Below are 15,874 nucleotides of genomic sequence, written 5' to 3' on the forward strand. Positions count from 1 at the left end.
AGACATGTACAGAACATTGAGATCTAGTACGTGTTCAGAGATGTGAGCTGTTGTTAGCAGATAGGTCACAAAGCTGATTCGCCTCCGACCTTTGGGTCACTGTACTAAGCCTAGAGTATATTTAGAGGACCCAAAGAGGCTCAGAGAAACAGAATGTTTGTGTTGGGTCTTTCTACAATCTCTCCCCCATGTTCCTTCTCTTGTAATAGATATGAAACGCACCCTACCATAATTAAATAAACAGATTCAACTTCGGACCACTTGGAATTAACATTTTTGCTTCTTTGTATTTTCTGAATGCAGTTGAGTCTTACTGCTTTTTTTACCTGTAGTGTTTCAACTTGTGCACCTACAAACAAAAATAAAGTGCTGGGATTAGAAGAAAAAAAAATATTTATTTGACAATCTTAATTAAGAATAGGAGACTGGGTATGGGAGTCTAGGGCTATGCATGTACTCCTGTAAATGTAGTCATTTCAACATGTTTGTAGAGTTAAATACCTGTTAAATATTGTAATTGCACTTCATAATCATTGAGTCAGTTATGTACATTGTCAACCACCAGAATCCTGACTGACTGGTTGAAAAAAAAGTCATATTTGACAGTGCTGACATAAAGAGCTTCTTTATATAGCCATACTTCTCAGGCATCAGATAGACCACTACAAAGAAACGACATCTTATTTTCAGAAAGAAAACATTGACAGAAAAGCAGTGAATTATACTGTAAGAAAAGCCTGTTCTCCAGTGATCAGTAAGGGACACCTCTCCAGTGAACTCGACTCATTTGTAAACCAATGATCTACCATGGAATACTTCAATTTGATAGTCATGCCTTCAGTTTGAAAACACATTTCTCCTGTCTCCGGAAAACTATTGGAGGGACTCCTGTTGATTAAGGTAGTATTTTTGTGATTGATGACCTAAATGATGAATGTCAACCAAAGCTAAGAGCAAAATGTGAACAAATCAGAGAATCAAATGACACATCCCGTCCCCAATGTCCCAGTACTGTTTTGGGTAAAACATGATAAGTCTGTCATCCCATCAAACATTAACGTGATGGCTAGCAGATCTCTTGCCTGTGACATGAGGCCTAGCAACAGCGTGGTAACAGACAGTCAGAATTGTAGAGAAGACAACAAAAACAAAGGTCAATCATTATATAAAGACATTATCCTCCATTAGCAGCCAACATAGGCACAACCTAACAAAAATACAAAAATATTCAAGATTAAGTTTCTTTTGAAAATAAAAACGGTTCCCTGACATTTCCCCATGTCTCAATCGACCCATTTTTGCCATTCTTAAAGCAGTGCATTATAATCAGTGACCTTTATTGGTCAGTTAAGTATAAGGGTTAAATAAAAACAAGCTGACAGTCTGGAGGCCTGGAGTTGGGCCCTTGTATACCCTAATATATACAATTTTCCAGTTGTATTTTTTTTGCACTTTGTAAAGGTCATTAGGAGGATTGCCTGCGCATCACCTTTTCACCTTAATTCAAATTACAACATTCTTAAATGGTTTAAAAATTAAACAGTGGACAGATGGAGAAAAAAAACAAGCTTCAAAACACATTCTGAGGAACAAATGTGGCAGATGTGAACTGATTCTCTGATTGATCAACAAATCCTCCGTAATGAAAACATTAAGACGTCAAATAAGATGACCCTGCAGGTCAGTCATGATTATCATTACCCTTTTAAGGTTTACAACACTTGGTCAATTCCAAACCACATAGCCCTGTACCAATACAACACACACGCTAAATAAAAAGGTACCGTACGTTTCTCATTCTGAGGTGGTCTCTTCAAAATTACACACCTGCATCCATGGAGTTCCTGTTTTACACAATATTTCAGTCTGAGTGCCCTGTGTGGACACATCCTGTCTTATCTGAACACAGGCAGCTGGACGTGGGTGTGCTGTAGGGTGTGATCTAGTAGCCTTGGCATCCCCACCGCCTCGTAGCCCCGTCCCAGCATGCTCTCCTTGATGCAGGGCGGGTGGAGCTCACTGATCAGGCACTCCAGAGACTGCAGGCTGCTGCTCAGCACAGAAGCGTGGCACAGGCTGGTGCTGGGCAGCCCACAACAGAGGCCCAAGCTTTGGTCTGTGGCGTAGACCTGGGGGTGAGGATGGTGGTGGGGGTGGAGCTGGTGGTTGGGGTGATGGTTTGGGTGAGGGTGAGGGTGGGGTTGGGGTTGGGAGAGCCCCATGTCTCTGGCCCGGCCCATAGAGGAACCAGGCACCAGCTCCTGAGGGTTGTAACAGTCACTGTCCGGGGTGACCAGAACACTGTTCCAGGGAGGGGCGAAGTACTGGCCCACAGAGAACTCCCCATGCATAGCAGCACAGTTCAGAGGGGAGGAGCTAACCCGGTCCTGCCCAATCCCTGCTCCTGCCCCGTTAGTGCCTGCACTGAGGGGATGGCGCCTATAGGAGAACTGCGCTGAGCAGGCCAAAGGGAGACAGGTCTCTGGAGAGCGGCTGACCACGGCCCCTCCCCCGCTGCCCATCCGAGCATTGTTGTACATCCTTAGCGCCCCCTGTTGGTAGTGCTGCTGTTGTTGTTGGTGCTGCCACATGCTATAGTCCACTCTCTCCAGGTAGCCAGCCTGGGCCATGTCTGCGCTCTGGGTGGGCAGCACAGCCCCGGAGTACGCTAGGCTGCTCTGGGGCACCACTCCCCAGGTAAAGCCAGAGTCTGAGCAGGCCACAGCAGCCACAGCCTGGCGTGAGGGGCTTGGCTGGGCCTCTCCCCCGTGCTGCAGGGCCTGGCTGTGGGAGTGTCTGTTCATCTGCCTCAGCAGGTTCTGGACATCCAGGTCCGACTGAGAGGCCAGAGTCTGCCCTACTGGGGTGGGGATGACAGAGGCAGCAACAATGATATTAGAGGGAACAGCCATTTTGGGCCCGTCAGGAGGCTTGCAGGAGCCCATGTGGTAGCTCTTCTGCTGCCCGTGTCTGTTGTTACTGAGAGGGTTGTATGGTGCCGCTGCGGTTTGGGCGGGAGAATGTTTAGTCCTCTTGCCCTCAGAGTTTTTCAGCACGCCTTTGACGACGGAAACGGTGGCCTTTACAACACCCAGTAGGCCCTGGTAGCCTCCTGAGTAGGGACTGTAGTGCTGGGTGCATGTGGTGTCCAGGCCGTTGACAGTCCTGTTCAGCTGTTTGTGCTGAGGCACTCTGATGTTGGATGGGAAGATCTTGATGGACAGGGGGCTGCTGGCCGTCTTCTGGGCAAAGGCATCCAGCTCTGCAGGGGATGGATACCGAGGGCCATTCATGGAGGACAGCTCACCTGCAACACAAACAAAGAAAGAAATGGTTAGCCTATCCTTCCTTAAGATCTAGTTTACACAAAGTGCCTGGTTATAAAGTACAAGAGCAGGCTTGATGATACCTGCCAGCTGGGACTAAAATAAAGAAAATCAGTATATCAATTGACCTATCCATATAGGCCAAAACACTCCTTGTGATAAATATTCCAACAGATAAAGCGTGTCAGAACAGAGAACAATGTCCAAGGACCAAAGACAAGAGGAATAGCCCAATAAAAACACACTTATTGTAACTTCTCCTCCATTTCCCTTTCACACTCTCCAGTTTCACCTCCCTCCCTTTAGGAAGATGAACCGTTGACATCTGCATCTCTTTTAAACACATTATTGGGAGAGAGACACCTCCGGCACTGTTTGATCAGCGCTTTATGAAATAAATTCGGACTTATTTCAACCCAGAATTGGATTACCCTGGGAAATCAGGGAGAAGAGCAGGAGGGAGCCGGGTACAGAAGGAAAGCCAATTTTGTCGCAGCGGCTCAAGTGGGATTCATTTGGTGACATTTGGCCATGAAACTAGCGTCTGATGTGCCGAGTTGAAAGCTGGAGTGGATGAGGCTGGATGTTAAGGAATGACAGCTATACTGTGTGTTCCCCGTTTCTACTGTAAGCACGATCTAAACCCAATCCTAATGTTGTGGTTTCTCAAAGCCTGAAAGACAATATAAAATATGATGACAAAAAAAATATTTGTATTCCTTTTCATCTCACGATGACATCTTTAAAAATGTCATTGGTGAACAAGTTTTACCATGTAGTCTTTATTTCACTGTTAATACTAATTCAGAACTTAATGTATCCATTTAAAATCAGAAAAGAAACAGAAATGGCAAACAAAATTGACACCCTAGACTTAATATTTGGTAGCACAGCCTTCGGTCAAAATAACTGCAATCAAGCACTTCCTATAGCCATCGATGAGCTTCCTGCACCTCTGTACTGCAGTTTGGCCCACTCCTCTTGTGTAAACTGCTCCAGTTCTCCCAGATTTGAAGGGTACCTACTACCAACTGCTGTTTTCAGATCTCTCCACAAGTTTTTAATGGAATTCAGATATGGACTCATTGCTGGCCACTTCAGAACAGTCCAGCATTTTGTCTTGAACCATTCCTGGGTGCTTTTTGAAGTGTGTTTGGGGTCATTGTCCTGCTGATCAAACCTTCGACAGAGACCCAGTGCCAGAGGAAGCAAAGTAAACCCAAAACATCACTGAACCTCCATGTTTGACTGTAGGGAAGGTGTTCTTTTCATTGAAGGCTTCATTTTGTTGTTTTCTGTAAACAGAGATTGTGCACTTTACAAAACAATTTGGTCTCATCTGTCTACAGGACATTAATCCAGAAGGATTTTGCCATGTTCATGTGTGCTGTGGCAAATTTCAGTTAGGCCTTATTTCTCTCTGTCAGCAGTGGGGTCCTCTTGGGTCTCCTACCCTTTCATTGAGTTGGCGACGGATGGTGCGAGTTGAAACAGTCGCACCTTGTGTCTGAAAGTCAGCTTGAATCTGTGTGGCAGTTGATCGAGGTGCTTTCTCCACCATTCCAACAATCCTTCGCTGCAATCTTCCATCAAGTGCTCTCTTGCGGCCACATCCAGGGAAGTTGGATACACTGGCATGGACCTTAAACTTCTTGATAACATTACGTATGGTGGAAAAAGGAACATCAAGGTCTCTGGAGATGGACTTGTATCCTTGAGATTGTAGCCATGCATGGACAATCTTGTGTCTGACCTCATTTTCTCCATGCTCATTGCGGTACACACAGCGACACAAAAACAGGAGAATGAGTCCTTTTCTCTACTCAAACTGGTTGAATGCGATTTTTACATGCATTCAATTCAAATCAAACTTTGTCACATGCGCTGAATACAACAAGTGTAGACCTTACTATGAAATGTTTACTTACAAGCCCTTAACCAACAGTTTACCTCAAAACGATTTAAGAAAATATTTAAAAAATAAACAAAAGTAAATGACTTGGGTGACTGGAGTCTGACAATTTTATTGGCTTTCCTCTGACTGGATTGCAGGAAGCTTGGAAGTTTGTTGGTGATGTGGACACCAAGGAACTTGAAACTCTCGACCCGCTGCACTACAGCCCCGATGTTAATGGGGACCTGTTCGGTCCGCTTTTTCCTGTATTCCACGATCAGCTCCTTTGTCTTGCTCACATTGAGGGATAGGTTGTCGTCTTGGCACCACACTGCCAGGTCTCTGACCTCCTCCTTATAGGCTGTCTCATCGTTGTCGGTGATCAGGCCTACCACTGTTGTGTCGTTAGCAAAGTTAATGGTGTTGGAGTCGTGTTTGGCCACGCATTCATGGGTGAACAGGGAGTACATGAGGGGACTAAGTACACACCCCTGAGGGGCCCCAGTGTTGAGGATCAGCGTGGCAGACGTGTTGTTGCCTACCCTTACCAACAGGGGAAGCCTGTCAGGAAGTCCAGGATCCAGTTGCAGAGGGAGGTGTTTAGTCCCAGTGTCCTTAGCTTAGTGAAGAGCTTCGTGGGCACTATGGTGTTGAATGCTGAGCTGTAGTCAATGAACAGCATTCTCACATAGGTGTTCCTTTTGTCCAGGTGGGAAAGGGCAGTGTGGAGTGCGATTGAGATTGCGTCATCTGTGGATCTGTTGGGGCGGTGTGCGAATTGGAGTGGGTCTAGGGTATCCGGGAGGATGCTGTTGATGTGAGCCATGACCAGCCTTTCAAAGCACTTCATGGCTACCGACGTGAGTGCTACAACGCAGTAATCATGGAGGCAAGTTACCTTCACTTCCTTGGGCACAGGGACTATGGTGGACTGCTTGAAACATGTAGGTATTACAGACTCAGTTCGGGAGAGGTTGAAAATGTCAGTGAAGACACTTGCCAGTTGGTCGACGCATGCTTTGAGTACACGTCCTGTAATCCACCTGGCCCCGCGGCTTTGTGAATGTTGACCTGTTTAAAAGGTCTTGCTCACATCGGCTACCGAGAGCGTGATCACACAGTCATCCAGAAAAGCTGTTTTTCTCGTGCATGTGTCAGTGCTGCTTGCCTCGAAGTGAGCATAAAAGGCATTTAGCTCGTCTGGTAGGCTCGCGTCACTGGGCAGCTCGCATCTGGGTTTCCCTTTGTAGTCCGTAATAGTTTTCAAGCCCTGCCACATTCGACGAGCGTCAGAGCCGGTGTAGTAGGATTCAATCTTAATTCTGTATTGACCCTCTGCTTGTTTGATGGTTCGTCTGAGGGCATAGCAAGATTTCTTATAGGCATCCAGATTAGTGTCCCGCTCCTTGAAAGCAGCAGCTCTAGCTTTTAGCTCGATGCGGATGTTGCCTGGAATCCATGGCTTCTGGTTGGGACATGTATGTACGGTCACTGTGGGAACGACATCGTCGTCGATGCACTTATTGATGAAGCCAATGACTGAGGCGGTATACTCCTCAATGCCATTGGATGAATCCCGGAACATATTCCAGTATGTGCATCCGTGTCATCTGACCACTTCCACATTGATCGAGTCACTGGTACTTCCTGCTTCAGTTTTTGATTTTAAGTAGGAATCAGGAGGATATAATTATGGTCAGATTTGCCAAATAGAGGGCGGGGGAGAGCTTTGAATGCATCTCTGTGTGGAGAACAGGTGGTCTAGAGTTTTTTCTCTGGTTGCACGTGTCATGCTGGTAAAAATTTGGTAAAACTGATTTATGTTTGCCTGCATTAAAGTCCCCGGCCACTAGGAGCGCCGCTTCTGGGTGAGCATTTTCCTGTTTGCTTATGGCCTTATAGAGTTGGTTGAATGCGGTCTTAGTGCCAGCATCGGTCTGTGGTGGTAAATAGACGGCTATGAATAATGTAGATGAGAACTCTTGGTAGAGCAATACCTCGAGACTTTAAAATTAGACATCGCGCACCAGCTGTTATTGACAAAAAAGACACATACCCCCACCCTTCGTCTTAGCAGACGTAGCTTCTCTGTTCTGCCGGTGCATTGAAAATCCCTTCAGCTCTATATTGTCTGTGTCGTCGTTCAGCCACAACTCGGTGAAACATAAGATATTACAGTTCTTAATGTCCCATTGGTAGGATAATCTTAGGGCATCAATTTTATTTTCCAATGATTGCATGTTAGCAAGTAGAATTGATGGCAGTGGGAGTTTACTCGCTCACCTATGGATTCTCAAAAAGGTAGCCTGATCTGGATCCTCTTTTCCTCCGTCTTTTCTTCACGCAAATGACGGGGATGTGGGCCTGTTCCCAGGAGAGCAGTATATCTTTCTCGTCGGACTTGTTAAAGGAAAAAGCTTCTTCCAGTTCGTGGTGAGTAATCCCAGTTCTGATGTCCAGAAGTTATTTTCAGTCATAAGAGACATCAGTAAAGGAGAATCAGCTGCTTGAAATCATATTAATTATATATTAAATAATATTGTCCAGGCCATTTTAGGATTTCTTGTGGAATAAACATTTAGTAAATCATTCCGATTTTTTTTTGTTTTGGTCAACTGCAAACCAAAGACATGCATATGTGGACACCAAAATACTTTAATTTCAACAGTTTTCTGAAAGAAATGGTGCATTATTTGAAAAAAGTAGAAGGGTGCCAATATTTCTGGCCACGAGTGTAGCTTTGAAATCATCCAAGGCTACCTACCTGTAAAGTAAGAAATTCAGCTGGTCTAAATCCTCTTACGGACCTGTATTGACTGGAGCTTAAACTGTGAGGAGAAGTCAGGGCACACTCCACAGGGTGCGCTATTGAATGGTGTACGGGAAAGCTGAGGGGACAAACCAAGATTGGATTTAAACACGATTATTCAGGCAATTTCATGGCTGCTTAACTCACAGCAACAAAGGACAGGCGGAAAAGGCACTCCATTTAAAAGCAATAAATCACCTGGCAGAAATTACCACCACCCCTCTGAAAGACACTTTTATGGAATTCCTGACATGAAAAGCAAAAGTGCTGAAATTAACCTAGATTACTCTGTAGTCAGTGAAAATCACTGCCACAGCACACATAAGGAAGCGAGTGGCGACAAAGGGAGCAGAAAAAAAGATATATATACAAAAATCGAAACAAAAAAACACTTCAAAACCCATTTGAAGAGACACTTCAGCCGTACAAGCAACACACCATCACAGTTTATATTGTGAAATATGGGGAGCGCTCAATTGTTGTTCCCGTTTGGAATTGATTTGGTAGTTCAATTCATTTCAGGCCCACAATGAGCCTCCAACTGTCAAAATGATTCAATCTACAAAATCTCATAAAGAAAATAAGTTGGGTGTTTAAAATGGAGGGAGGAGGAGAGGTGGAGTGTTTTATCCATCCAAGCATCTTCCAGTGGAGCCAAGGGAACAGCACCGCAGCAGTGCCAGCAGCAGCCAGAGTGAATTCCACAGAGAACTACAATACAGCAAAACACTAGTTATTTATGTATCACTATACACCAGTGGTATAGAAAACAAGGACATCTGGGAGTGTTAAAACGATGTCTACGCAACCTCTAGACAACCCTGTGATCCTGCATGACTATCAAGTATCTCAGTATGGAGAAAACAATTTGAAATGAGAAGTTACTGCCTGAACTTGTCCAATATTAAATACAGATTTTGCAGAACAGGACCCTGCCTGGAATGAGTCAAGATTGAGCTGCCTTTAACTACCTTATGCTCAAAACAAGGCAAAAGAATGACCATTCGACAGCTATAAACTCTGTTTCAACTGAAAACACTAAACTGCTCTACATTAAAGACGCATTCAAGGTTTGGTATCATTTCAGCCAGTAGTTTGGAAAGTAGCGCTCATGAGCCAAAACTGGTCCCCAAAAATTCTGCACAATTGTGTACAACTTCATACATTTTTAATGATGTGTTACATCCTGCAACAAAACAAATCCTGCAATTTGTATGATACGTTACGAATTCCAATACGTACCACGTTATGAATTTGTAAGTGCTTAAGATCTCGTTCAATTTCTAACTATAAACTGGGTGGTTATCTATTATAAACTGGGTGGTTTGAACCCTGAATGCTGATTGGTTGACAGCCGTGGTATATCAGTATACCACGGGTATGACAAAACATTTATTTTTACTGCTCTAATTACATTGGTAACCAGTTTATAATAGCAATAAGGCACCTCGTGTGTTTGTGGTATATGGCCAATATACCATGGCTAAGGGCTGTGTCCAGGCACTCTGCTTTGAGCCTAACAGCAGCCCTTAGCCGTGGTATATATTGGCCATATAGCACACCCCCTCGGGCCTTCTTGCCTAATTATAGAAATCTCTTCAAGGCATCATCAGCATCTTTCATCAACGCACCAGCATCTTTCATCAACGCACCAGCATCTTTCATCAACGCACCAGCATCAAATCAACTAGCCTACCAGGTTAACTTCTTGGTGACAGGGGGCAGTATTCGGAAAATTCAGATGAATAACTTGCCCAAATTAAACTGCCTGCTACTCGGTGCCAGAAGGTAGGATATGCATATTATTAGTAGATTTGGATAGAAAACACTCTGAAGTTTCTAAAACTGTTTGAATGATGTCTGAGTATAACAGAACTCATATGGCAGGCAAAAACCTGAGAAAAAATCCAACCAGGAAGTGGTTTGTAGTTTTTCAATTGATTGCCTTTCCAAACTACAGTGTCTGTGGGGTCATTTTGCACTTCCTAAGGCTTCCACTAGATGTCAACAGTCTTTAGAACCTTGTTTCATGCTTCTACTGTTACTGGGGAGAGAATAAGAGCTGTCTCAAGCCTGGGACCAACGAGTTGTTTACTGCGCAGGCACACAGGCGTGCCGTTCCTTCTTTTTCGTCTGTAATGAATACGCTATTGTCCGGTTGGAATATTATCGAAGATTTATGTTAAAAAGACCCTACGGATTGATTTTAAACATCGTTTGACATGTTTCTACGAACGGTAATGGAACTATTTGACTTTTCATCTCGGGTTTTGCGCTCGCTCATTATGCCTTTGGATTAGTGATCTGAACGCGCGAACAAAACTGAGGTATTTGGACATAAATATGGAGTTTATCGAACAAAACAAACATTTCTTTTGGAAGTGGGAGTCCTGGGAGTGCATTCCGACGAAGATCAGCAAAGGTAAGTGAAGATTTATAATACTAATTCTGAGTTTTGTTGACTCCAGAACTTGGCGGGTAACTGTATAGCTTGCTTTGATGGCTGAACTCTGTACTCAGAATATTGAACAATGTGCTTTCGCCGTAAAGCTATTTTGAAATCTGACACAGCGGTTGCATTAAGGAGAAGTGTATCTATAATACTTTCAATAACTGTTGTGAATTTGATCAACGTTTATGATGAGTATTTTTGTAAATTGATGTGCTCATTCACCGGAAGTTTGAGGCAATACATTTTCTGAACATCACGCGCCAATGTAAAAGGGGGTTTTTGGATATAAATATGAACTTTATCGAGCAAAACATACATGTATTGTGTAACATTGAGTCCTGGGAGTGTCATCTGATGAAGATCAAAGGTTAGTGATTAATTTTAGCTGTATTTCTGTTTTTTGTGACGCATCTCCTTGCTTGGAAAATGGCTGTGTGGTTTTTCTTGTTTAGGCGCTGTCCTAACATAAGCATAACATTAGATTTCGCCGTAAAGCCTTGTCCGATTTCAGACAATGTGGTTGGATTAACGAGAAGTGTATCTTTAAAATGGGATATAATAGTTGTATGTTTGAGAAATTTGAATTATGAGATTTTTGTTGTTTTGAATTTGCCGCCCTGCTATTTCACTGGCTGTTGAATAGTGTGTCCCGCGGGTGGGACGCTAGCGTCCCACATGTCCCAGAGAGCTTAACCACTTCAGTCCAAGTTTGACCTAGCAGCCCTCCGCTCATTGGTTCATTTGAACCACCGTAACTATGCCTTTTGTGCCACTGCCAATGGTATTGAAATGATAGATGAGGGAATATTTGAGCATGGTGGGTTTGAAACCAGCAGAGGCCTGTGTGTTGACACATGAGCCCGTCACTGTGGGTGGCATGTCTTTGTGCCGCTGACAGGGCTGTAATCTGTGGACTTAAGGAGTGAGACATTCTTTGAAGATGAGTTAGCATTCGGTGTTTGTAGTGTTTATGGAACACCTAGCCAATCTTGAGGGCTCAGTGCAAAACATTGATGTTGTACCAAACAAGGGATGGGACCAATGGCACTCAGTGATTGGTTTTACAATATTTCTCTCTCTGGTAATTGGATGAGAGATGATTCGGGGCAGAATAAATTACTCTGTGTGGTACTGTACTTCAGATTTTTTTATTTCACCTTTATTTAACTATGCAGCAGAATTGCCTCAGTATCCACTCAGTGTTTAGAGAGGACAGCCCTAAGTCAGTCTATCCCTCTCCATCCAAAAGGTGGGCACTAACCTGCAACTATAACCAAGGCAACAGTAAAGTAAAAAAAAAAGTAATTTAAAGCACAAGGACAATTTAGACAAAACAAATGCCTATGTCTCTGTAAATGACTCGCTCTTTGAGAGAGCCTGGTTTACAAAGTGAGTGCACAGCAGTCTGACCTTTCCTTACAGCATTAACATTTATGGAAATCTGGGGGAATGAAAGCTGTGAATAACAAAATATTGGGCCTCTTAAGTCTGCAAAGAAAATGCTAGCTCACACCCCCCAGAATAGAAAAGCGACACACACCTTTGTGCCGTTCGGTATGGAGTGACAGAATGAGGTATTTAGCAGTCTGACCTTAAGCACTTAATCACCCAGAACACGCAAACTGCACACAGTCTCCCAGCCCACTGTTTCTCAGCCGAGAAAGAGCGAATATGAGAGAGAGAGAAAGAGAATGAGAGAGAAGCAGAGGCAGAAGTTAAAGCCCTCTCCACACGCAAAGCCCACACTAAATAGAACATCACTTCCTTAGCAGGTGACTCCATTAAGCTCATTTTCACCCCTCTCACCTTTACCGGGGTGATTGAGGTGAGGCACTAGGGATTCAAATGTCCGTGAGGCCCCCCCATGGTCAGCCTTGAATGCACTAGCTGTGTGGTGGGTGTTGGGGCTAAGGGCTAGGAACAGAAACACTGCCTGTCGCATGCTTCCCAGTCGAAACAGTTAACGGGGCGGGATTCGTCAAGTGTTTTCTGTCATTCAACGAGAGAGACGAGAGGGCCAGCAGTAGCTAGGCCCTACTGTCTGCAGTGCACTGCTAGTTTTCATGGACATTTTGTTCACTTGAGAAGTACTGCACCAAACATCTTAGCTTGATGTAAAATTTCATGACTAGACCGCCTCGCTAAAAAAGTACATTTATTTCAGATTTATTGATTGATCTATTTTGAGGAAGTGTTCAATAGGGACAAACAGTAACATTGGGGCTTTTTTCTTGTTTTTCAAGCGAAGGTCTTTAGGGAATATGAGAGAACAGACGTCCTCGTCGCCTAGCCGAGTTCTGCTTGGAGCCAACCGAACCCATGTATGCGGACGCCTTAACTGTCACGGCAACATGCTGGGTAACACTGGCACGCTTTCACAGGAAGTGCCTAATCCTGACTTCCTTTCTTCCACATGAGTGGGTGGAGGGTGAGGGGCAATCCTAAAATCTCAATTAACAATGTGGCTAATTAACCACAGGCACATTCTTGAAATCTAATGAACTATTTTCAGCAGCCTGATAACGAGTATCTGACACACACGGGGAGAAAGAGCGAGTGTGTGTGTAGGCCTAATATTTTTGAAGTTTAAAATATGTCTCAACCATAAAAACTGTCAAATGAGAAACAGATAGGTGAGGTGATGTACAGCGTTGAGTATTCTTCACCATGCCACAGTCTTTCGGGAACCCTTCACAGAATCCACCCCCATACAATCCCACAAGATGCTTTCAGTCGCGGTAAACTAGCTAATCCCCCCCATGGTCACGCTTAAAGCAATTCCCCGCAGATCAGAGTGGAGACCTCATTGTTTCAGAACTGTTTGAGTTAATCACTGATTAACTGGCAAAACAAGCCCCTGAGCCAGAGCTAAAAACAGAGTCCCTCTGCTCTCTGGTCTCACACAAAACACCCAACAGAAGGAACCAAACAGAATTACCGTTACCCCTCCCACTATTACAATAACCACTAATATAGGCCTGTGCTTGGTGGTGGTTAATCCTTGTGCAACGATCACAAAAAGATCCTTAAATTAACCATCGACAAAATGAGAAAAACAGGGCAAGAAGCCCAAAGTCTAGGTTGAAAGAAAAGTCTGGTGTTAAATACTTTTCTGATGAAAATGTTTGGTGCGATAAACTTGCTGACTAATAGCTTCTCCTCACTAGGGACACGCCACATCAAGGCATTCAGTCATGGACATTCATTAGTGCTGTTCTCAGGATCACAAGCAAACACAAACATGCACTGCTAAACATCACATTACACACCCATGTTTCACTATGGCGATCCAAACATTTATATCAACACCACTATACAGTAACCGTATCAACCTGCCCCCTACACAACCAGACTGTCCTTGACAACTAGGCTAATTAACAACATTAAAAACCTAGGCCCCGGCATCGCCATGACAACCTCTTGTATGAGCACAGTTGGCCCTAATAGACCCACTTGTTAGGACCGATGTAATTAATTGACCACGCCTCCATTCAGCTGCTGGTGGCAAGTCGCTGTAATTGACTGCCCCTGTTGCTCAGGCAGAGCAAGACACCTGGCCTTGTATCGACTATCTGGACCTGCCTCACGTCCACCACAACACAGCTCCACATGGAGCCTTTACTTCCCCTTGGATGTGACCAAGGCATACAGTAACCGCTGTGAATGAAAATGAAGTCAGAACCCTCCTGCATGTATTCAACATCCATGAGTGGAGATCTAGGGCTCAGTTTGAATATTGTGGTAAAGCATTTGCATGGTGTCTCTAGCTGTGCACAGGTCGGTGCCCTTATAAAGCAGAGCCATTGAGATGCAGAGCCTGCAGCCCTCTTCATCTCTGTATCCATATGAACATGCATTAATATTAGTGGAGTCTGAGGAGGTCAGCTGGGTCTCTGGACTGAGGCCTCCTCACACAGATCTGGAGTGAAGAAAGCGAGAGAGCCACACACACAGGGGGAGAGAGAAGTTAGAGAGAGTGGACTGAGCTGGTGTTCCAGCCCCTTCTGTGTTCAACACCACTGGGGATTCTATTCCTGAGCTCAGAATGAGAGAAATACACAGAATGAGAGATAAAGACCAAGCTGAATCACTGATGTGCGCACACACACACACACACACCTCTACATCACACATAAACAGAAACACATTGTACCCATTTACGTCCTCTCTTGCTTCCTCTCTAATCTCTTCACGAGGGGTGTTCGTTTGTGGAACAGAAGAACCTTGGGGGTGAATACTTAGTTATTTGTGCTTGAAGAGACTCAGGCGGATACCTCTTTACGAGAGAGTGTCACTCCCCATTTGTCTCTGCTCTGCTCGGCAGCACCGGAGAAAGCAGCGCAGCGCTCTAAAAGAACCCTCCGGAAGCACAGGCCGGCAGCGTGGGATAAAGCATTCCCGGCGCCGGTCTGCTGTTCAGGCCAAGTGCAGAGTACTCATTAGCTCTCATCACATAAACCCTCGCACTTAGTTCCACACACACACACTTTCTCATATTTAAAAGATGGGTTGGCATAGTCAGGGATTCCTCTGTGAAGCCGAACCACAGACATCCATTGGAACAGTCCATCTGTAAACTCTGAATCCTCTGAAAGCTATTCAACAAAAATCTGTATGAGAACCACAAATCTTTCAACTGAAAATCCCAATGGGAAAAAACACAAAAACATTCTAGAGAAATCTTCTGGGTCTTGTCTAACCAGCATGCGCCAATCAGTAGAGCAGTTTGTTTCATATGGTTGTGTTTGAAATGTCAGGCTAGTGCTGGAGGGATGGATGCTGCGCCACACACACATGAAGCTCCGGGAGGGTGTAATGGGTCCTGCAGGTAAACAGGATGAGGAAGGCGCTCGTGGTTCTGCCTGAGGCGAACCAGACTCTTCTGTTCCAGCATTTAGCAGACAAGTGCTCTACTGATTAATAATTAATAATGGAGAGACAAAGGGGTGTTTCACCCCAGGAGAGAGATGGTGAGATGAGGGACATGAGGGTAGGGAACAGAGGATCCTAGTCTCCCAGAAAGCATTAGTGAAAGGCTTCAATGTGAAGGAAAGCTGGGGATAAACAGGATTTGTTTTCATGGCCAGTGAAGCTAGAGAAATACATTACAAATCCATCAGCTTGCATTTAGTCAGAATGTCTCCACACAATTACTCATCGGCCTTGGAGTTAATCACTCAGGTAATTTATGCATTTTCTATACCTGACTTACTGTATATCACAACAACAAAAGCTAAACTCATGTTATTTTGCCATCTACGTGGGGATAGGCTTGGCTGATATGCGGTTTCCCATAAATTCATGTCATAAACTTCCACAGAAATCTGACAGCGCAATAAACATAAAACAGAGATGAAACATTCTCTGGATTTAATCATGGAAATATGATAACT

The 15,874-nt window shown here is 44.4% G+C and overlaps 1 protein-coding gene across 7 annotated transcripts in view; it reads right to left on the minus strand.

Moving 5' to 3' along the window:
- Positions 1-375: 375 nt before the first annotated feature.
- The window catches only part of LOC115149211 (protein FAM222A), a 35,607-nt gene continuing 20,108 nt past the window's right edge, over positions 376-15,874 (minus strand). For all 7 annotated transcript variants that reach the window (XM_029691865.1, XM_029691864.1, XM_029691868.1 and 4 more), the window contains one exon: positions 376-3,307. In XM_029691865.1, coding sequence (XP_029547725.1) covers positions 1,896-3,307 — 1,412 coding nt within the window. In that variant the 3' untranslated portion in view covers positions 376-1,895. The remainder of the gene's footprint in view (positions 3,308-15,874) is intronic.

The sequence above is a fragment of the Salmo trutta genome, chromosome 15 (assembly GCF_901001165.1).
Source record: "Salmo trutta chromosome 15, fSalTru1.1, whole genome shotgun sequence".
Classification (NCBI taxonomy): domain Eukaryota; kingdom Metazoa; phylum Chordata; class Actinopteri; order Salmoniformes; family Salmonidae; genus Salmo; species Salmo trutta.